Consider the following 22801-nt stretch of genomic DNA (forward strand, 5'->3'; position numbering starts at 1 on the left):
CTCACCCCCATCCCAGGCCCCAAGATGACATTCCACATCAAGCAGAGGTTCACCTGCACATCTGCCAATGTGGTATACTGCATCCACTGTACCCGGTGCGGCTTCCTCTCTGCTTGGTTTCCCCAATGTAGGCTTGGGGACCGCTTTGCAGAACACCTCCGCTCAGTTCGCAACAAACAACTGCACCTCCCAGTCGCAAACCATTTCCACTCTCCCTCCCATTCTCTTGATGACATGTCCATCATGGGCCTCCTGCACTGCCACAATGATGCCACCCGAAGGTTGCAGGAACAGCAACTCATATTCCGCCTGGGAACCCTGCAGCCATATGGTATCAATGTGGACTTCACCAGTTTCAAAATCTCCCCTTCCCCCACTGCATCCCTAAACCAGCCCAGTTCATCCCCTCCCTCCACTGCACCACACAACCAGCCCAGCTCTTCCCCCCCACCCACTGCATCCCAAAACCAGTCCAACCTGTCTCTGCCTCCCTAACCGGTTCTTCCTCTCACCCATCCCTTCCTCCCACCCCAAGCCGCACCCCCAGCTACCTACTAACCTCATCCCACCTCCTTGACCTGTCCGTCTTCCCTGGACTGACCTATCCCCTCCCTACCTCCCCACCTACACTTTCTCCACCTATCTTCTTTACTCTCCATCTTCGGTCCGCCTCCCCCTCTCTCCCTATTTATTCCAGTTCCCTCCCCCCATCCCCCTCTCTGATGAAGGGTCTAGGCCCGAAACGTCAGCTTTTGTGCTCCTGAGATGCTGCTTGGCCTGCTGTGTTCATCCAGCCTCACATCTTATTATCTTGGAATCTCCAGCATCTGCAGTTCCCATTCTCTCTCATAACTATTGCTCTATTCTTTTTCCATCATGTTTGTTGACTTATAAAGTCATAAAAGATATACAGCACAGAAACAGACCCTTCAGTCCAACTCATCCATGCTGACCATTTATCCTAAATAAATCTAGGCTCACCTGCCTGCATTTTGCCCATATCCCTCTAAACCCTTCCTATTCATATACCCAAACGGATGCCCTTTAAATGTTGTAATCGTACCAGCCTCCACCACTTCCTCAGGCAGTTCATTCCATACACGCACTACCCTCTGCATGAAAAAGTTGCTCTCTAAGTCCCTTTTATATCTTTCCCCTCACATTAAACCTCTGCCCTCTAGCTTTTGACTATCCTACCCCAGGGAAAGGCCCTTGCCTATCAATGCCCTTGGTGATTTTATAAACCTCTATAATGTCACATCACGGAAAATAGTCCTAGTCTATTCAGTCTGTCCTTATAGCTCAAATCCTCCAACCGTGGAAACTTCTTGTAAATCTTTTCTGAACCCCTTCTAGCTTAACAACATCCCTCCTGTAGAGGGAGCCCATAATTGTGCACTGCATTCCAAAAGAGGTCGAATCAATGTCCTGTACAACTGGAACATGACCTCCCAACTCCTATGCTCAGTGCACTGACCATTAAAGGCAAGTATATCAAACACCTCCTTCACCATCTGTACGTGCAACTCCACTTTCAAAGGAACTATGAACCTGCACTCTACGGCGTCTTTTCACAGCAACACTCCCCAGAACCTTACTATCAACTGGATAAATCCTGCCCTGATTTGCCTTTCCAAAATGCAGTATCTCACATTTGTCTAAATTAAACTCCATCTGCTACTCCTCGGCCCATTGGTCTATCTGATCAAGATCCTGTTGTACTCTGGGGTAGCCTTCTTTGCTGTCTGCTCCACCTCCAATTTTAATGACATCTGTATACTTACTAACCATACCTCCTAGGTTCACATCCAAATTATTTATATAAAAATGACAAAAAGCAGTGGATCCAGCACCAATCCTCATGGCACACCAGTGGTCACAGGTCTCCAGTCTGAAAAGCAATCCTCCACCACCACCTATCTTTCAGCCAATGCTGTATCCAAATAGCTAGCTCTTCCTATATTCCACACGATCTCACCTTGTTACCATGAGGAACCTGGTCAAATGCCTCACTGAAGTCCATACAGATCACATACAATGTCGGCCCTCATCAATTCTCTTTGCTACTTCTTTGAAAAACTTAATCAAGTTAGTGAAACATAATTTCCCATGCACGTTAACTATTCCTTATCAGTCTATCTTTTCAAATAGATGTAATTCCTGTCTCTCAGGATTTCCTCCAAAAACCTGCCCACCGGTCTACAGTTCTTTGGCTTTCCCTTACCACCTTTCTTAAATAATGGCACAACATTAATCAACCTTCAGGCTTCTGGGACCTCATCTGTGTCTATCGATGATAAACTATCTCAGCAAGAGTCCTACCAATCTCTTCCCTCACTTCCCACAGAGTTCTAGAGTACACCTGATCAGTTTATAGATTTCCCTACATACGGCTGCTATTTTGGGATGTATACACTATGTCTATCAATGTGTTCTTTACCTTGCTTTTGTTGTTACCTCCACTCAAACAGACACTCCATTTGAACAGGAATAGAGAGCAATCCTGTGTCTTGGTCACTATTTATTCCACAACCAACATTACAAAAGCAGGTTATCTAATCACTATCACCTTGTTAACCACATTCAAAAATGCTGTTTGACTACATAACTGTGTACACCATCACAACCAGATGTGAAGCTGAAAAGGAACATCTTTTTCTGATGAAGGGGTCGAGGCCCAAAACATCAGCTTTTGTACTCCTAAGATGCTGCTTGGCCTGTTATGTTCAACCAGTTCCACACTTTGTTATCAAGGAACATCCCCGGCCCCCAATGGTGATCGGCAGCCCGAATGTGATGCTCCACGTATTTTAATAGTTAGCAGCGTTCATAAAATGATTAGGCAGCCACATGGAAACATAAACTGGTGACAGGAAGTTGGCCAGGGGATGACGGAGAGAGAGTGTTGGGGGCGTGGTGGTGGTGTGGGGAACAAAAGGAGAGATGTTGGGGGGGGGCGGTTGTGGGGAACGAAAGGAGAGATGTGGGGGTGGGGGAAAAACTGGGGGGCGGTGGTAGAGGAGACATGAGATGGCGAGGAGACAAGTGACCTGGGTGGGTGAGGTTAAGACAGGCATGACACGGAAAAAAAATAATTAAACATAAGTTGGGCTTCTCTCCACTGTCATAGCGTGTTGGCGAGATATCGAGGTGTGGACCTGGATGGACACAGGGTCCAGACCCGAAACGTCAGCCTTCCTACTCCTCTGATGCTGCTTGGCCTCCAGTGTCCATCCAGCTCGACACCTTGTTTTCTGAGATTCTCCAGTTCCTGCTGCCTCTGTAACAGTGTGTTGGCGGTTTGTTTTTGGGGATTTTTTTTAAATGATAATAAACCGGTTTCAAAACTGTGTTTGCTGGGCCTGAGCGCATTAAAGTTCACGGGTTTTCCCGCCGGGGACTCAGGCCCCTGGACACGTACCCGTCACAAGACAATAACAGAGCTTCAACTCTTACCCAAACCTCTGTCCACCGCCGCCTCTTTCTTCTTTCCCATCTTCACCCGCCGTTTTAAAGCCCCGCTTTGATTGAAACGCTGGGGGGGGGGGGAGAAAAAGAGGGAGTCCCTTCCGGTACAACAACCGGAAACAGCCGGACTGCAGCTCCGCCATGGGTTAAGGTTCCGACTCTCCTGTCAGGGTTCCCTCAGACACTACACCTCAAAATACTCCAGAAAATAACCCAGAAGAAAGAGCAGCATGTGTGGGTGATTAATGGAATACGCAATACTGTCAGACAAATTATGCTGTTCCTTCTTTGATTCTGATTTAGTGAAAGAGCTATCCACATCAGATCTTAAAACATTTGGCCTCACGGACTGGAGAAGGGAGGGGTGGGCTTGGGGAATGGTAAATGATCGGAGAGATGAGTGGTAATGGAAGGAGAGATGGGGGCTGGTGGTGTGGTGTGGTGATTGAGATCCACTGAAGCCCATTGACTGGGTGAGCACAAGATGAATGGATTTTGAACAAGGTCAATCACTGAGAGTGAGTGATTTCGGAAAAGGAAGTAATACAATTATTTTCAATATATGTAAGCTCAGTAGGAACAATGCAGAGATGCCAACTATCTTAGTTTCCAGTCTTCATTCCACAACCATCCTGTGCTACTGTTTTTAATAAGCTGAAACTGAGAGACATAAACTTTCTCTTGTGCAGAGAATTCATTGAATAGACAAATCCAACCTTTCTCTTTCCTAAACTGTAGTGTTGCCAACTTTCCAGGGGTTTTCAGCAGCAATGATAAGCATTGTTGAAAGAAACTTTGGACAGAATCTTATAAGGTGGGAAATGGGAAGATTTATAACAGAATCAGATGAGAAATCAGATAGTCATGGTCATTTATATCGCATATAAACAGACCCTTTGGACTAACCAGTCCATGCTGACCATGTTCCCAAACCAAACTAGTCCCTCGTGTCTGCATTTGTCCCATATCCCTTCAAACCTTTCTTATTCATGAATTTATCTAAATGTCTTTCAAACATTGTAGCTATACCTGGATCCTTCACTTTTTCTGGCAGTTCATTCCACACATTAACTACTCTGTGTGTATAAAAAAGTTACTTCACGTCCTTTTTAAATCTTTCCCCTCTCACCTTAAAAATATGAGCCCTAGTTTTGCACTACCCCACCCTAGAGAAGAGACAATATTCACCTTATCTATGTCCCTTATGATTTTATAAACCTAAATAAGGTAAACGCTCAACCCACTATGCTCCAGTGATCACCCTGTCTCTAGTCTACATTTATGTCTCAAGCTCTCAAGCTATTAGTATTCTGGTAAATGTTTTTTGAGCCCTTTCCAGTTTAGTAAGATCCTTCCTATAATAGGGTAACCAAAATTGCACACAGTACTCCAGAAGAGGCCTCACCACTGTGCTGTACAACTTCAACATGATGTCCCTAAGTTCTGAGTAACGAACTCAAGTGTGCGATACACATTCTTAACCATCCTGACTCCCTGTGAGACCCCTCTCATTCTTCTGAACTCCAGAGAACATAACCCTAACCTACATCATTGCCACTGCCTGTGTGTTACACCTGTCTGGCATAGCCCACTGCTAGACAACTCTTTGACATCTACTCTTCTGTGCACAAAGGGAACCAAACATTAAGGACGTTGAACAAGGAGGGAGAAAGGTGACACCATTAACCATCACCAACAACATTTCTTGCCCTGCTCCCAAGTGGTGCAGCAGGCTCTCAGCACAGGTCCCCATCTTTGGAGCCACACTTCTGGTCATGAAGTGCTACCAGATAGCTGCAAGTCTATGGCAACATGACTTGGCCTGGTTCCTCCTGAGGTGTCCTGGTGGTTGTGGTGTTAGAGGAGGCACAGCTTTGCCAATGCTCCCTGTCTCCTCAAAGCTGCAGTATTCTGGTCCTCAGAGGTCAAGGACAGTGCTTAGGTGGGAGCTACCGAGGCAGGCGAGCAAAACTTATTTGTCTTGATTTCCATATCTATCTAATTAATTTGTCTCTGCAAAAACTTGGAATGTGGTTATTGTTGTCATACGCCATTCCAAGTTAAGTCAAGCTTTGTGTATGGCCAGGTTACCCTTCCACTGTTGCTAACCCACCCCAACTCTCACAAAGTTGGTTGTGTCAGCTGCCCATTGGGGAGCCAGTAAAGTGATGCCAGTTTTGAATTCAGAGTGGCTTGTGCCTTCCTGTACTGTTTCCTGTGCCGACATATTTTGTGAAGTGAAGCAGACGTAAGTTTTGAATGGTTTCTTGAGTAGAGAATTTAGTAACGACTGAAAGATATTCTGAACCTACAGCGACCACAAATTTTCCCACTTTCTTCTCTGACCTCCCTTATCAGGATATAGATTGTTAAAGGGGTTGTTTTCATTAGAACAAAGGATATTATGGTGTGATTTGATTGGGCTGTTTAAAACTAAGACAACGAGGCAGAGACAGCCTGCTTCCAACACATGGAAGGGTCTTGAGTGAGAGGCCTGAATAGTGAGACAATCCTGTGTAAACCATGGACAGTAATACTGTGGCATAATATTACAGTGTTGCAACCTCTTGGTTTATCCAAGAGTCCCCCAAAATGAATGACCACACTCTTTGGCATAAGATTTCAGCAAACCAGCTCATATTGGGAATGGGCAAATATCACTGTTTCAGAAATGAGCCCTTCCAGAGGCATTTTGCCAACATCTTCTCCCATTGATGGTTTCAATGCTGAGAAAACCAATAGACTGGAAAAATCTCTGTGACTCCCTTGTCCGCTCCACACTCCCCTCCAACCCCACCACACCTGGCACCTTCCCCTGCAACCGCAGGAAGTGCTACACTTGCCCCCACACCTCCTCCCTTACCCCCATCCCAGGCCCCAAAATGACCTTCCATATTAAGCAGATGTTCACCTGCCTATCTGCCAATGTGGTATACTGTATCCATTGTACCCGGTGTGGATTCCTGTACATTGGGGAAACCAAGCGGAGGCTTGGGGACTGCTTTGCAGAACACCTCCGCTCGGTTCGCAATAATCAACTGCACCTCCCAGTCGCGAACCATTTTAACTCCCCCTCCCATTCCTCAGACGACATGTCCATCATGGGCCTCCTGCAGTGCCACAATGATGCCACCCGAAGGTTGCAAGAACAGCAACTCATATTCCGCTTGGGAACCCTGCAGCCCAATGGTATCAATGTGGACTTCACAAGCTTCAAAATCTCCCCTTCCCCCACTGCATCCCAAACCAGCCCAGTTCTTCCCCTCCCCCCACTGCATCCCAAAACCAGCCCAGCCTGTCTCCGCTTCCCTAACCTGTTCTTCCTCTCACCCATCCCTTCCTCCCACCTCAAGCCGCACCTCCATCTCCTACCTACTACCTCATCCCACCTCCTTGACCTGTCCATCTTCCCTGGACTGACCTATCCCCTCCCTACCTCCCCACCTATACTCTCCTCTTCACCTATCTTGTCTTCTCTCCATCTTCGGGCGGCCTCCTCCTCGCTCCCTATTCCAGAACCCTCACCCCATCCCCCTCTCTGATGAAGGGTCTTGGCCCGAAACGTCAGCTTTTGTGCTCCTGAGATGCTGCCTTGCCTGCTGTGTTCATCCAGCCTCACACTTTGTTACCTTAGACTGGAAAATAGAATAGGTAGTCATGCATGTTACAGTCTTGTTAAATCATGAACTGCCAGCCAATTTCGTCCAGGGCAATTAGAGATGGGTAAGAAGGCTAGTCCAGCCAGAGTCATACACATTCCATGATTGAATCAAAAACAATAAGATTTTCTTTTTTAAAAAAGAAATTGAAGTATGGCTGAGGACCAGACCTAATCTGCTGATGCACACTTTTTAGTTGTAAGAGAAACTCATCTTGGTAGATTTACAATATGTTTTAGCAGTTTTATTTCTCCAAACAATACTGGAAGGGCACAGCGAAAGTCAGTGTGATTTGACAGCCTGTGTTTTTGGAATATATGGGATTGATTTTACTAATAGAAGAGAGTGCTCTGAACTTTGTAACTAAATAGTAACAATCTTATCAGCAACGTTATCATCCAGCCCAACTAAACACCCGAACATTTACTCGGAAATATGTTTATATGCACTCACTTGTGCAGGAATATCACGTGTCTGCGTCTCTCACATTAATCCTGCCAGAGCTTCTTTAATAATTGATTCTTAACACTTATCCCATGTCAGATGTCAAGCTAACTAACTTCTATCCTGTCTTCTTCCTTTTTTGAATTATAGGGGTTAGATTTGGTACTTTCCAGTTTGACTGAGCCATTCCTGAATGTGGGGAGTTTTGGAAAATTATCGCCAACACATTGTTTACTCATTAGTTATGCTATTAGACTGTAGGATAAAGTCCATATGGAGCAGAAGACTTTTCAGTCCCTAGATCCATCAGGTTCCTTATTACTGCTTCCCTGGTGACTATAGTTTCATCAATTTCTTCTTTCCCTTGCATCTCCTGATTTACAGCTATTACTGAGATGCCTTTTGTATTCTTTATAGTGAAGATGCAAGCAAAGTATGTGTTCATTTCACCCACCATTTCTTATTATCTACTGTTAACTTGTCATTCTCATTCTCCTTCTCATGAGGATCCTCACTTTATTTATTCTTTTCCTTTTTAAGTACAGAAGGAACTTGTATTATGTCTTCCCATTCCTGGCTTATCTCTCCTCTTTCTCAGTTTCTATTGATTTTTTTTAGTCATGCTAACATTACCTCTTCATTAAGTTTGACTCGTTCCATAACTATTTTAGTTAACCACAGATGGTCAGTGCTCTCTTTAGATTTTTTTACTTCATCATAGGAATATATGTTTTGCTCTGAAATGATCCCCTTAAATGTCTGCCACTGTGTCTCTATTGACTTCTCCCCTAGCTTAGTATGCCTGTTTACATCAGCTAGCTCAACTATAATGTAACACAATATAACCTGCTCTTTGGTCAATTCCAGACTGTGCCGCTCCAAGAAACTATCCCGAAAGCATTCTACAAACTCCTCAACCAGGCTAAAACTGCTCCTCTGATTTTTCCAGTTTGTATGTAGATTAAGGTTATTTGATTTTAGGGTTTGGGACCACAGTTACTGAATAGAGTCAATCAGTAGTAAGGAATTTTCAGCTGGTTTATTGAGTGTTAAGAAGCAGCAGTTTAGGTATGATACATGAGTTAATTAGACAAAATAAAGTATCTGGAGGGTGATTCATTGATACCAATGAGCAAACAGGTAGTTGACATGAAGTGTGTAAATCCCATTAAGGCCATGTTAGCAGCATCCTGCTCTCTTACCAAAGGGTGAGTGGAATCTTTCTGGGTCTTCTTCCTCCTCTTTTGGTCCATTTTTCATCTGGAAGGCTATTGAACAGCTAGCTGACAAGAACACCCCCTCTGACTCCAAGTAATTGTTGATGTATGCTATTTTTAACACACCTATGCTGGTTCAATAACTTAGCGGAATGGTTTCCATCTAATCAACAGGGGGCAGCTACTCACAACATCAGAATAACAATTGTCCCCCGCCCCTTGCCACCTTCAGCATAAGGTCAGTTTTGACTTTTCAGAAACAAATCCTTTTGTTTTACAACTTGGGACACTAGGCGTCAGTGGCCTGGCTACCTTTATAAATATTATCCTCAACCTGCCCTTTGTCCTTGTTTACATAATTGTTTATGCTTGGGGAAGGGAAATAATAGCTGTAGCAGCCATTACATGAGGACTCATGCTACTCAGAAAATACTGGAAACATTCTACTTCAAAGGCACCCCAATATCCTACAAAGTCACCCATGATTATTGCTGCCCCTTTTTCACAAGCACCTCATATGTCTACTTGTATGGAAGAGTCAAACTGGGCTCAAAAATATTAACTTTATTTCTCCGTCCACAGATGCTGCCAGACCTGCTGAGTTTCTCCAACTTTCTGTTTCTATTTCAGATCAATTCAGTATCTGAAACATACCTAATTTTTAAAAAAAATTAATTAATACTAAGATTGCATTTACTGCCCATCTCTAATTGCTGTTGAGAAGATGGTAGTGAGCTGCTTTCTTGAACTGCAGAATTGTAGCACCGAGATAGCAAGAATTGCAGATGCTGCTGTCAGAGATAACAAAGTGTGGAGCTGGAGGAACACAGAAAATTTTATGAAGAAGAGTCCTGACCCAAAATGTCAGCTTTCCTGTACCTCCAACGCTGCCTGGCCTGCTGTGTTCCTCCAGCTCCACTGTGTTATCTTAGAGTTGTAGTGCTGTTGGGGAAAGGCTACCAGGGAACTGTGATATATTTCCAAGTTAGAATGGTAAATAGCTTAGAGAATAATCTGCAGCTGGTAATGTTCACATGTTTCTGCTTCTATTATCCTTCTAGTTGGCCTTGATGAGTTACAGCAATGCATCTTATGGATGGTATACACATTACTGCCACTGTGTGTCAGTGATGAAGGGGCAGAAGGCTGAAAGTGGTGCTAGTCAAGCAACTGCTTTGACCTGGATGGTGCTGAGCTCCTTGCTTATTAGTAGAGCTGAACTCATCCAAGCAAGTAGGGAGAATTCCATTCACACTCCTGAATTGTGCCCAATATATGTTACAACCGGGAAGTGCCATATATGGCTTGCTGATGAAGAGCTATGTACTGGCAAAAGGGAGGTTTATGTATCTGACTGTTCACAATAGTTATACTGCTAGTTAATGGTGAGAGCAAAAATGACAATCAGACAGACCATTTTGCACCCTGAACTATGTTGCACACTTGATACATGGCTTCACTTGGAGACACACACTATTATCTTTGCTACTGTTGAACTATTTATTGTTAACAAATCTGTATGGTAGTTAATGACCTAAACCACCAATTCCAAGGTTTAAATGGCCACAAGTGGGCATGCATTTTATCCAGCAAGCTAAATAAAAGGAATTAGGTTAGTGTATACCCAACAGCCCAAAGTTGGCTGAAGTGGTTTGCAATTGCATAAGGAAGTCAGAAGCCTATTAAAGATCACAGTTGGGCAATTCTTTTGAACGGTTCAATAAGGCTTACTTAGAACAAAATAAGCGGTCAAGTGCCCTCAGAAGGAAGGAAGGTACCAAAGATATCGGCCCCAATAAATAAATATACACTGTGACATTTAAATTAGTTATCTGATGCTGCCCATTAATCAATACAATCCATGGACAGTTCCTCTGCTGTTCTTCAAAATGTATCACGGGATCTTTTGACCAACCAGGCGTTTTAATATCTCACCCAAAGACAGCATCTCCAACAATACAATAATAGGGGAGGTGATAGCCATGTGGTATTATTGCTGGACTGTTAATCCAGAGACCCAAATAATGTTCTGGGAACCTGGGTTCAAATCCTGCCATAGCAGACAGTAGAATTTGAATGCAATGTTTTTAAAAATCTGGAATTAAGAGTCTAATGATGACCATTAATCCTTTGCCAGTTGTTGGAGAAAACCACCTGGTTCACTAATGACCTTTAGGGAAGAAAACTGCCACCCTTACCTGGTTGGGCCTACATGTGACTCCAGACCCACAGCAATGTGGTTGACCCTTAATTGCCATCTGGGCAACTAGGGATGGGCAATAAATGCTGCCTGGCCATTGACACTGTCATTCCGTGAATGAATTTTTAAAAAATACAGCACTGGAGAGTCAGCCTTAATTTTTATGTTGACATTTGGGCAGGCATCTTGAACCCAGCAACTTGTGACTCTTAGTCAAGAGTGTTAGTGACTGAGCCACAACTGACACTGACTAGAGTCTGATTATTCATTATTGTTCAGTCAAGTAATAAAAGAATGAAATTATTTTCAATAGTATTGCGTTAGCTGGAAATCTGAAAAAAAGTTCAGTTCAGGAAACCTAGTCAGCATGATTAAGTTGGGCAGAAAGGACTGTTTCTGTGCTGTATGACTCTGACTCTAAAATAAGAAATGCTGAAAATCTCAGCAAGTCAGGCAATATGTAAACTGACTGCAGTGGTTCGAGAAGACAGCTCACCATCCCCTTCTGAAGGGCAACTAGGGACATGCAATAAACACTGGTCAGTCAGTAAAAATCAAAAGAACTGCGGATGCTGTAAATCAGGAATAAAAACAAAGTTGCTGGAAAAGCTTAGCAGGTCTGGCAGCATCTGTGGAGGAGAAAACAGAGCTAATGTTTTGGGTCCGGTGATCCTTCCTCAGAACCGGTTCTGAGGAAGGGTCACCGGACCCAAAATGTTAACTCAGTTTTCTCCTCCACAGATGCTGCCAGACCTACTGGTCAGTCAGTGATGCCCACGTCCCAAAAGTTTTCTTTCTTTTTGTTCATAGATGAGGCTGTCACTGGCTAAGCCAGCATTTATTGCCCATCCCTAATTACCCAGAGGGCTATGAAGAGTCATCAGTATTGCTATGGGTCTAGAGTTACTTGAAGGCCAGACTAGGTAAGAATAGCACTTTCCTCCCCTTAAGGGCATCAGTGCACTAGATAGATTTTTCTGACAATCGACAACCAACAATAGATTCATAGTCATTCTTTGACTCCTAAATCCAGAGTTTTTTAAAACTGAATTTTAAAAATTCTACCATCTACCATGGTGAGATTTGAACCCAGGACCCACAAATGTTACTGCAGTGTCTGGATTAACAGGCCACTGATAATACCAATAGTGCATAAAAATAGGTGTAGAAACAGAAACAGAGTTAACAGTTTGTTCTGGAGATAGTAGGAACTGCAGATGCTGGAGAATCTGAGATAACACGGTGTAGAACTGGATGAACACAGCAGGCCAAGCAGCATCAGAGGAGCAGAAAAGCTGACGTTTCAGGCCTAGACCCTTCTTCAGAAAGAAGGATCTGAAGAAGGGTCCAGGCCCGAAACATCAGCCTTCCTGCTCCTCTGATGCTGCTTGGCCTGCTGTGTTCATCCAGCTCTACACCTTGTTATAACAGTTTGTTATAACCTTTCATCAGATCTAGAAAATGTTAGAAATTTTAACAGGTTTTAAATAAACTTCTAGGAAAAAGAATACAGGGGAAGGGTCTGCAAAGGAACAAGTAATATTAAGTGATAAAAGTGAGGATAATACCTGCACAGTTCTTGCTGAAGAGAGTGGAGACAATTTCTTTGCCTGGTGGAGAGACGGAGGCAATGGCCTCGTGGTAGTATTGCTGGACTGTTAATCCAGACATGCAGATAACATTCTGGGGACTTGGTCTGAATCCTACCACGGCAGATGGTGAAATTTGAATTCAATAACTATCTGGAATTAAGAATCTAATGATGACCGTAAATCCATTGTTGATTGTCAGGAAAAACCCATCTGGTTCACTAATGTCCTTTAGGGAAGGAAACTGCCATCCGCCCTACATGTGACTCCAGGCCCACAGCAATGTGGTTGACTCTGAAGTGCCCTCTGGGCAGTCAGGGGTGGGCAATAAATGCTGCCTAGCCAGAGATGTCCTCATCCTTTGAATAATAAAGGAAAAAAATAACTGATCAAGTAGACTGCCTCTTTAAAGAAGGCATTGAGCTTCTTTGGAACTGCACTCAGCCAGGCAAAGTGGGGTGTATTCCACCATGCGTGCTGACTTGTGCCTGAAAGCTGACCCAGGCTTTGTGGGGAGAGCGAGATAGAGGGAGCTGAGTTAGGTACCGCCGAATTCCCAGTCACTGCCTCTTCCTTACATTCATATTTATGTGCTGAACCAAATAATTTTTCCAGTCAATGCCCTGAGAATGTTGAAAGTGGGGAATTTGATTGTGGTGATGCCATCGAATGTTAGAGGTGATAGTTAGATTCTCCCTTGTTGGAGATAGCCAGTCACTGGTGTGGTGCAGATCTGAGGTGACCAGCTGTTTCACGTTCAAAGACAACATAATGTTGGGAACAAGTTTGCCATCTCACTGCTTCTGTTCTCTTCAGCAACATTGACCTCTCAGTGCATCTTCTCCCACAAGGAGAGAAACAATAAAACTTGCGAACAACGCGTCCCTCAAAATGCAGCTCCAGAATCAACGGTACGTTCGTTTCCAAGTTTTACTGTTTTTCTTTGGTAGTGGAGACTTCAGCTTGTGAGAGTTTTGAGAGAACAATTCAAAATAGCCTCAGTTATACCCAGATTCATTCAAGCATGGTTTTGCTAAGTGAAGTGCAAGTATTTAACAGATGTTTCGTTTGTTCTTAAAGGAAAGAGTACAGATTTCTGTACTGAAGGACCAATGAAATACTGTAGAAACCACACCCCTACAGAGTGGAGAATGAGAATGTGATGTTAGTGGCTGTTCGTGGGACCTGTCACATGATGGGAATCATATGATGGATTCGATGTGGCGGTCGGTTGAATTTTTACTTGTGTCGTCAAAGTGCGGACAAAAACAGGCAAAGCTGATACAAACACAGTAAAATAGGAAGAGTGTTGTTTTCTCATTTGAAGTACCCAGTGGCCAAACGGGAGCATAGGAAGGCAACATGAGACACTCGGAGCTAACATACTCGCTTCTCGTTGTGGTGTCGTCCCTCGGTAAGAAATATCGATTGTAAATGTGGCTTTCACTTAGTGTACCAGCTACTAGTCTCTCATTGGCATATGGCTTCCCATCTAAACGCTTAAAATATTTAAGTTAATAATCGTAGAAAAATGACTGCATTTCTTTTCTCTGTCCCTGCCTCTCTATCTGTCTGTTCTTAAAGAAAAGTTTCTACAAAGGCGAGGTACTTATAATCGAAGTCGACGATGCTCAGCAGTTCCCAGGTTTGACTTGTCCCATTGTTTTCATGACAAATGTGAGGGGGACCGCTGTCTGTTACCAGTGTGTGTTCTGGTCCAAAACAGGTTGCAGACGCCTGGTAGGTCGGGGAAAAAGCGTTCCATGAACAGTCTCCAAACTGATAAGAGATACCGAAATGGTCTTTGTGTTTTATGCTTTTGTGGAGAAATGGACGCGGAAAGGAGCTGGCCGCAGCTAACCACTGCGTGTTGACATGAAAGAGAGCGGATGGTCAGCCAGTAGATGAGAAAGGAAAGGTTTTAATGTCTTTGCATCGACAATGAAAAGACGAATTTATACATCAAGTGCTTGTTTTAAACCGGGAATTATCTGGACCAGTCGGAATGAAAGCCTAGTTGTTTGAAGGATTTCTCTCACGCCTAGTCCTTCGATGATTTAAATGCAGACTTCTGTTGTCCATTTAGTACATAGTTTTAGATTCTTTCTGTATACCAGATACAAAAGGGTTTGTGAACTCTGTCGAACTAACTTATGCAGAACAATGTCAAATTTTAAAAACCCCTTCCCGTTTTCTTATACTGAAGTCTTCCTAAAGGGTTATAAAATTGGCTTTTAATACCAAGAAAGTTTTAATTTAAAACTTGGAGAACACATTTTATGGTAGTTCTTCTGAGATGTCGTCTTAAAGCACGTTTTTAAAATTAAAACAAATTATATTTTTTAATACTGCCTAGTACTGATCAGAGCGCATAGGTCTGCAGTGAGGATTATTAAATGTTTGTGGACAGCTTGAAACAATGAGTTGTGCAGAAATACACTTCTTTTTCAATGATGTGCCCTTTTGAATGAGTGTGCTGTGATTGAGATATTTGGAGAAAAGTTAGGAAACATGTATGGTTGTGTTTTAGGAAGGTTTTGTGATTCTACTTGGAGCTCTGGTCCAGAGGTATAAATCTCACCACTCTCTGTCATAACAATATGTCTGAACAGATCGGTGACTCAAAAATTTTCTCTATAACTCTGACCCCAGCATCTGCAATTCTTGCTATCTCCAGCTGCGTAGGCCCAGTTTGTATGTGTTTCACTGGATATTGTCAATAAACTGATGTGGAACACCTACTGGTTCCTGCTTCTTTTTGCCAAATTTGCTACTTTTAAAAACGTGCTGTACTGCGATAGTTATTAGAACGTAGGACATAGAAAAGTACAGCACGGTACAGGCCCTTCGGCCCATGATGTTGTGCCGTGGAATAATCCTAATCCAAAAATAAAATAACCTAACCTACATTCCCCTCAATTCACTGCTGTGCATGTGCATGTCCAGCAGTCACTTAAATGTCACTTAAATGTCACTAATGACTCTGCTTCCACGACTGCCACTGGCAAACTATTCCATGTGCTCACAAATCTCTGGGTGAAGAACCTCCCTCTGTCTCCACTATACATTCCTCCTAACACCTTTAAAACTGTGACCCCTTGTGGCAGTCAATCCTGCCCTGGGGAAAAGTCACTGGCTATCGACTCTATCCATGCCTCTCGTTACCTTGTACACCTCAAACTCTACCTTTAGCATTGTCCCATCCATGTCCACCTCTTTGCCTTCTTCCTCATGTATGTAGCAAACTTCCCTTCAAACATATCTGTGCTATTTGTTAGAATCACTTCAAATAAGTGGGTTTTACATTCTCACCACTTTGTGTGTTGTCAGTGCCTACATATGGAAATACTGTTTCTCTTGTATTGCCCTATCTTAAGGATTTCTGACAAGTTTACCCTTTGTTTTAGTATGCAGTGAGAGACAATGCAGTGGATGGAGTTGACAGTCATAAGCCAACAACAGTTTGAGGTTTGGCAAAAACAAATTGCTAGGAGAATTCTGCAGGCCTGTTAGCATCTGTGGAGAGAAAGTAGAATTAACGTTTCAGGTTCGGTAACTCTTCAGAACTTGTACGAAGTAAATTCAAAATCTGAGTCACTTAAGAATTCAGATAAAATGGTCATCAGTAAAGTGGCAGTCATGGCTCAGTGTAGGATTTTTCCCGTTTGATTTTGAAAATTTGTCTTTAACTCCAAATACTTATGCACACAATCTCAGAAATGCAACCTTTTAAATGAGTTGGGACTTGCCTCTGTTCTGAACACCTGGACCCGAAATGTTAACTCTGTTTTCTCTCCCCAAATGCTGTCAGACCTATTGAGTTTTTCCAGTGATTTGTGTTTTTTTGTTTCTGATTTCCCAGCATTTGCAGTTCTTTGGTTTGTGTATCTTTTACATTTTGAGACCTGAGTTGTTTATGAGCAGTTTGTATTTACGTAGCTTTGTGATTATAATATCAAGGTTTTTGTAAACAAAAGTTACGTAAAGGTGGATGACTGAAAGATTTGGCTTAAAAAGATGGATTTTAAGGATTATTTTCAGAGGCTGTTGTCTCTTTGCCAGAGTTGGAGCACATTGCCATCTTTTCAAGATGGCAGCTTCCCACTTTCTCAAGGACAACTAGGGAGGGGCAGTAAATTCTGGCCCAGCCAGCATTGCTCTTACTCCATGAGACAATTTTAAATAAAAGAAAAGCTTTGGCACAAGTGGAAGACATGACTTTCACTGGTAGAGTGTTCAAAACTGGAGACTGTCAGCAGATCAGAAATGATAAGCGCCACTATCTTGGTGCTTTGGGGTAGGGACATGGTAAAAGTCAGGAGATAGGCTTTGCAAGAGTTGAGAAACAAAGATGGAAATTTTTTTAAAAAGGCACTGCTTAACCAGGAGCAAGTGTAGATCATGAAAACAGGTTTAAGGTTGTTATACCCAATGCCTTTGGGTGTAAAAAAAGTAACCTACAGATTACATTTTGAGCAATATCAAAGTCTGCTGACGACAATTGCTTCCTCAGTTGCAAAACCATCAAAAATAATCATTTAAAGCCCTAATTTTGAATAATTGACAGGAACATAACCTTTTAATGCAAACCCTGAACACCGCTTTTTCAAAAAAAGCAAGTCCCTTAAGAATGCAAATAAAATGATCATCAACTAAGTCTAGGATTTCCCCTTTGAGCCTGAAAATTTGACCTTAACTTCAGTTACTTGGGTGAATAACCTCAGAACTGCTATCTTTTAGATGGTTTAAGACCTGTCTTCTCATTCAAGTGGAAGTAAATTATTTCCTAAAAATTCCATGGTACGGCTTTTTAAAAAGCACCTTTTCCTATACTCATTGGTCAGAAAGCACTGTGTGTGTCGATGTCACTGCTCAGTTCACCCACTCACTGAAAAGCTTCCAAAAACTTTTTGTTCTGAATTTAAATTTTCCCAAAGCCACCTATGTGGGTCACCATGTCAGGTCCCACTGTAGTCATTGAGATTTGACTGTAGTTTTATTTCCTGGTTTAAGGATGGAAGTTCCCTGCTGGGTTAAGATATTGGGAAAGACTTGCCAATCTAGGAGAACGTGGATGATTATTTGGAGCTCCTTGAGATAGCTCGGTTCTTCCTCGCGCCCGCCCGCCCGCCAGCCCGCCAAATCATGTCTCATTGATTTCTTCTGATCTGATTCAACTCCTATTGATAGCCATGAGCATAAAACAAATGGTTAAAACAAGTTTGTGTCACTTATCTCTGCTGTTGGTACCTTGCTGGGTAAAGATTGGGTGGTGCTAAATTAAAACAGTAACTTCAGAAGTACTTTAATAGCTGTAAAGTTTTTATGGGCTTGTGAAGTTGTGCAAGCTGCTGTTTAATCATATGCACTTTCATTTCCTTATTTTCTTCCTCTTTACTTTTTTTCCTCCGAGTTTTTTCTCTTTGGAAATACATATTATTGTTAAAGGTTTTGTGATCTAGCTGCTCATGGTCTTTGTAAGGAATGTTTTTCTGGTGGTTGTAAAAACCTTCGTCTGATTCCAGCAGGAACTGCAGTTGATTGTCATAGAGAGCTGCACTTTCTGAATATTTAGGCTGGATTTTCTACTGTAAGTTGTTTACAATGCTATTAGCATATTCCAGTAATACTTGTCAAATTAACACTTCCAACATACTACTTTCCAGTGATGTGAGAAAACAATATGTTTCTGAGTACCCGGTTAATGTGGCAGCCTGAAGAGAACTAAACTAACTCATTGCACCTGCACTGGCTCTCTGAAACAAGGCCTAAGCAATGATGCAAATTACCAATTTATGAAACTAAATGTCTGATGTCCTCCTAGCTTTGTGATGTTGAGCAATGTGTTGCAGAAGCAAATCTTCTCCACTCAGAATGAAGGCGGTATGTATGCTTGCCTTTATTGGTCAGTGCACTGACTATGAATTGGGAGGTCCTGTGGCTGTACAGGATGTGGATTGGGTCACTTTTTGAAATACTATGTTCAGTTCTGATCTCCTGCTGTAGGAAGAATGATGTGAAACTTGGAAGGGTTCAGAAAAGAATCACGAAGATGTTGCCAGGGTTGGAGGGATTGAGCTACACGGAGATGCTGAATAGGCTGGGGCTATTTTCCCTGGAGCATTGGAGGCTGAGGGGTGACCTTTATACGAGTTTATAAAATGAGGGGCATAAATAAGGTGAATAGTCAAGGTCTTTTGCCCAGAGTAGGTGAGTCCAAAACTAGTGGGCCTAGGTTAAAGGTGAGAGGCGAAAGGTTTGAAAGGGACCTGAGGGGCAACCTTTCCATGCAGAGGGCGGTGTGTGTATAGAAGGAGCTGCCAGAGGAAGTGGAGACTGATACAATTAGAACATTTAAAAGGCATCTGGATGGTTGTATGAATAGGAAGGTTTGAGGGATATGTGTCAAATGCTGGCAAATGGAATCAGATTAATTTAAGATATCTGGTTAGAATGGTTAGGGGCGTTAAAACAGTTCCTAGATAAGCATATGGATAATGATGGGATAGCATAGGGGGAGGGGCTTAGATTAGTTGTCAGGTCGGTGCAACATTGAGGGCTGAAGGGCCTGTTCTGCGCTGTATTGGTCTATGTTCTATGGACGAGTTGTGCTAAACAGTCAGTTTCTGCACTGTACTGCATGTTACCCAGTGATTCAAACTGAGTTTTCCCATGAGGAGTCCTTAAAGCAGAAGCGTTAGGCACCCTGTTTGTATTTCAGTAGAGATGAAATTAACAGCACAGAAGGAGGTAATTCAGCAGATTGGTCAGTTAACAAATAACTGCACAGCCTAATCCCACCCTTGGTGTTGTAGATCATGACACTTCAGTGAAGATCCAAATAATTTTTTTTAAAAAGAAGTTTCTGTTCCCTGCACACTGTCATTTTTTTGAATCTAGCACCATGTGCACATGTGTAAATTTCTTGTGATGCTGTGCTTGCATCATTCTGGCTTCTGTGAATTAATGTTGCAGTTCTGTCCAAATCAAACTGAGTGGATCCACTTGCTGTTGATTTAGACTGATCTAGATGCAGTGTTTTATAGTTGGACAACTGTGCTGTTCTACTGCTTCCTCTATTGAATCAAATGTGCATATGTCTCTGACAATTCTCTTGTGCCCCTTTAAACCGAGGAATAAGTATTGCCATCTTCCACTTATTGACAGGGTAGTGCTTTAAATTACTCCAGTGGTTCTCCCCATTGTGACTGAAGTCTCTGAGCAGGATCTGAGTAGTAAAATCATCTTTATTTGTAGGTGCGCAGTGATCAGAGGGCGACAACACCTTTAAAAGGCATGTTGAGAATGGATGGCAGCGAATTGGTGTGACCAATACCTAGATCCCTCTTGTGGGTAGAGGGATCAATTTGGTTCTCATTGGTCTGATTTTTGCACAGGGTGCCCTGCCTTGACACAATGTTGGCCGCAATTGTAACCTTTTGGTTTTTTTTAGGGTTTCTGTTTCCACCGTTTTCAGGTAGAATTCCAGATCTCTCACTACACCTTGGGTGAAAAGATTTCCTCCAGAACTCCACTTTAAACCTCTCATGCTTATGTTCTTTCGAAAGGTAGAGAGATTTGGAATGCACTAGCCCTATGACAAATAACATTCCAGATTTCACCAATGCTTTGGGCCTGCCCTCAATGTGGTACTGGCTTTTCTCGTTTTAACTACAAGTATACTATTCAGCTCATCTGTTAAATAGTCTTTTGTTTTACTTCTGCATTGAGGCCACAGTATTTCAGTTTCTATACTTTGCTGAGGTTATTTTTGAGACTGAATCCTTTTCTCACTAACCATTCAGTTAATTAGTATGTGCTCACTGTAATCTAAAGTGGTAGCATGCCCCTTGTATGAGTCAATCACTACTTGTTCCATGTTCCAAGCAAAACCCTTGCGACCTGGTTTCAGCCTATAATGATGTACAGGCTCTGGTTAGTCACTGAGTTAGTGTTAGGCTGAAGCCAGCATAAGGATCCACCAATTTCAGCTCAGCTCAAAACCATGATCTTCCCAAATTCTGCTCACAGTCCAGTGATGATCAAGATCTTCCAATGATGGAGGTTCTTAACTCAGACATTGGATTAAGGTGTCTCCCCTGAAGAAACTGAAACCCAATCTTTACAAAATGGCACTTTGTGGAAGTGAATCTGAGAAAAGCATTTAACATAATTTAATCTGTTTATTGACAGAGCATTAAGGTTAGCTTGGAAACGTTGAAAATAGGAGCATAAACAGGCTATTTGGCCCTTTTTTGAGTTTCCATTCAATAGGACCACAGCTGATCTATCCCATTGCCTCACTACCTCATTCTTCCCGTACTCTTTGACATGTTTAACCTCCAGAAGTCTAACTTTTTTTTCTTTAAATATATTCAGAGACTTGGCCATCTGTGGTAGACGATTCCACGAGTTCAATCATCTCTTCCTCAGTCTGAACTGGTGCACCTGAGACGGAACCTCTTCTCTGTACTCCCCAGCTGAGAGGAAATGTTATCTGTGCATCTGGCCTGTACAGTGCTGTTAAACTTTGTTTCAATGAGGTCCGCTCTCTATCTTTTAAAGTGCAATGAATACTTGCCCAGTTGACCAAATTTCTGCTTGTTTGACAAACCTGTTGACCCAAGAATAATTCTGGTGAACCGTCACTGCAGTCACCTTTCCTTTAAGGTGGCTAAGGCTTCATACACAATTCCATCTTTGGCCTCACTGAGGCCATGTACAGTGAAGAACTTTTGCCTGAACATACCTCTGCCAAACCCTCTGGCAGTGAAGGCCAACTCAATCACTGCATAATAATTTATTCAATATTACTATTATTTGGCTTGGTGACTGCATTCTGATGTAAATCCTCAATATAGTTTCATCAGTAACTATCTTCAAATGCATAATAGGGTCAGATATTGTGGATTAGTGTTTTTACAAGATTCAACAACTCCAAAGAATTTACACATCAATATCTTGAAATAAAAGCTTTAAGATCACAAGGATGACAGGAGGGAGGTGTGGCACTGTCTACGTGATTGTAGTCAAGTAAAGCAGTAGACTTTAGACCCTAAATTTTACAATAACTAACTTCATATGCACTCCCCAACCTTGCTCATCACAAATGTAAGAATACCTCTTTGTTTGAATTTCTCCACTAATGCTCCCCTCTTACTGTGCTGCAGCATGTTTATTTCGCACCAAGTAAACTAGTTCACGCCCTCCCTTCACTCTTTCTCCTGTTGGTCCATTTCCCTGATTTTAGCTAACTGAACACAGTAGAAACTTAGTCAAAGACTGTTCATGAACTACAAGGCTCAGTCTTTTATTTGGTAATCTGCTGAATTTATCTATGTTTGCTTTCTTTCACATGCTGCACATTATGGAACTGGACATGACTGACTGTTTTATTTGTGGCTGTACTAACATGTTCCTGTCTGTTTTTTTCTTTTTGAAAGCTGACCAGAATTTAAGTTGGTAATCTGAACAGTCTCATAAATTAATGTTATCCCAAAACTGATTCCTGTTTTGTGCAATTTTTTTCTGAAGGTTAAAAGGTAAAGCAGAGGGATAACATTAATTCACGAGTGGGGCATAAATTAGGGATTTCTCTGTAGCTTACATTGATGACTCTTTTAAAAAAAAAAATCAATAGGCTGTAGGTGTTGCTGGCTATGCCACTGTCTGCTTCCTTGAGAAGGTGTGGGTGAGCTGCTTCCTCGGATCATTGCAGTCCGTTAGGTGTAGGTTGACTGAGAATGCCATTAGGGAGGAAATTCCAGGATTTTTGACCCAGCGACAGTGAAGGAATGCCAATATAATTCCAAGTCGGGCTGGTGTGTGGCTTGGAGGGGAACTTGCAGCTGGTGGTGTTCCTATATATCTGCTGCTGTTCTCCTTTTTTGAGATGGAAGTGGTTGTGGGCTTGGAAGGTGCTGCCTGAGGATCTTTGGTGAATTCTGCAGTGCATCTTGTAGATAGTACACACTGCTGCTACTGAGCGTCAGTGGTGGAGAGAGTGGATGTGGTGCCAGTTGAGCAGGATGCTTTGTCCTGGATGGTGTCCAGCTTCTGGAGTGTTGTTGGAGCTGCACCCATCCAGGCAATTGGGGCATATCGCATCACGTTCTTGACTTGCCTTGCAAATGGTGCACAGGCTTTGGGTAGCTCAGAAGTGAGTTACTAACTACTGGGCTCTCAGTCCCAGACTTGTTCTTTATAGCCACTATGTTTGTATGG

At 42.6% G+C, this 22801-nt stretch overlaps 2 protein-coding genes across 2 annotated transcripts in view; one reads left to right on the plus strand and one right to left on the minus strand.

Moving 5' to 3' along the window:
• Nucleotides 1-3567, minus strand: part of ino80b (INO80 complex subunit B) — a 33583-nt gene extending 30016 nt beyond the window's left edge. Inside the window, exon 1 of the mRNA XM_048537574.2 lies at nt 3457-3567. Within this exon, the coding sequence (XP_048393531.1) occupies nt 3457-3496 (40 nt within the window). The 5' untranslated portion in view covers nt 3497-3567. The remainder of the gene's footprint in view (nt 1-3456) is intronic.
• A 306-nt stretch (nt 3568-3873) lies between these two features.
• The window catches only part of LOC125466968 (tumor necrosis factor receptor superfamily member 4-like), a 51777-nt gene continuing 32849 nt past the window's right edge, over nt 3874-22801 (plus strand). Inside the window, exons 1-2 of the mRNA XM_048562620.2 lie at nt 3874-3986; nt 13658-13991. Of these exons, the coding sequence (XP_048418577.1) occupies nt 13940-13991 (52 nt within the window). The 5' untranslated portion in view covers nt 3874-3986; nt 13658-13939. The remainder of the gene's footprint in view (nt 3987-13657; nt 13992-22801) is intronic.

Source organism: Stegostoma tigrinum, chromosome 1, assembly GCF_030684315.1.
Source record: "Stegostoma tigrinum isolate sSteTig4 chromosome 1, sSteTig4.hap1, whole genome shotgun sequence".
Classification (NCBI taxonomy): Eukaryota; Metazoa; Chordata; class Chondrichthyes; order Orectolobiformes; family Stegostomatidae; genus Stegostoma; species Stegostoma tigrinum.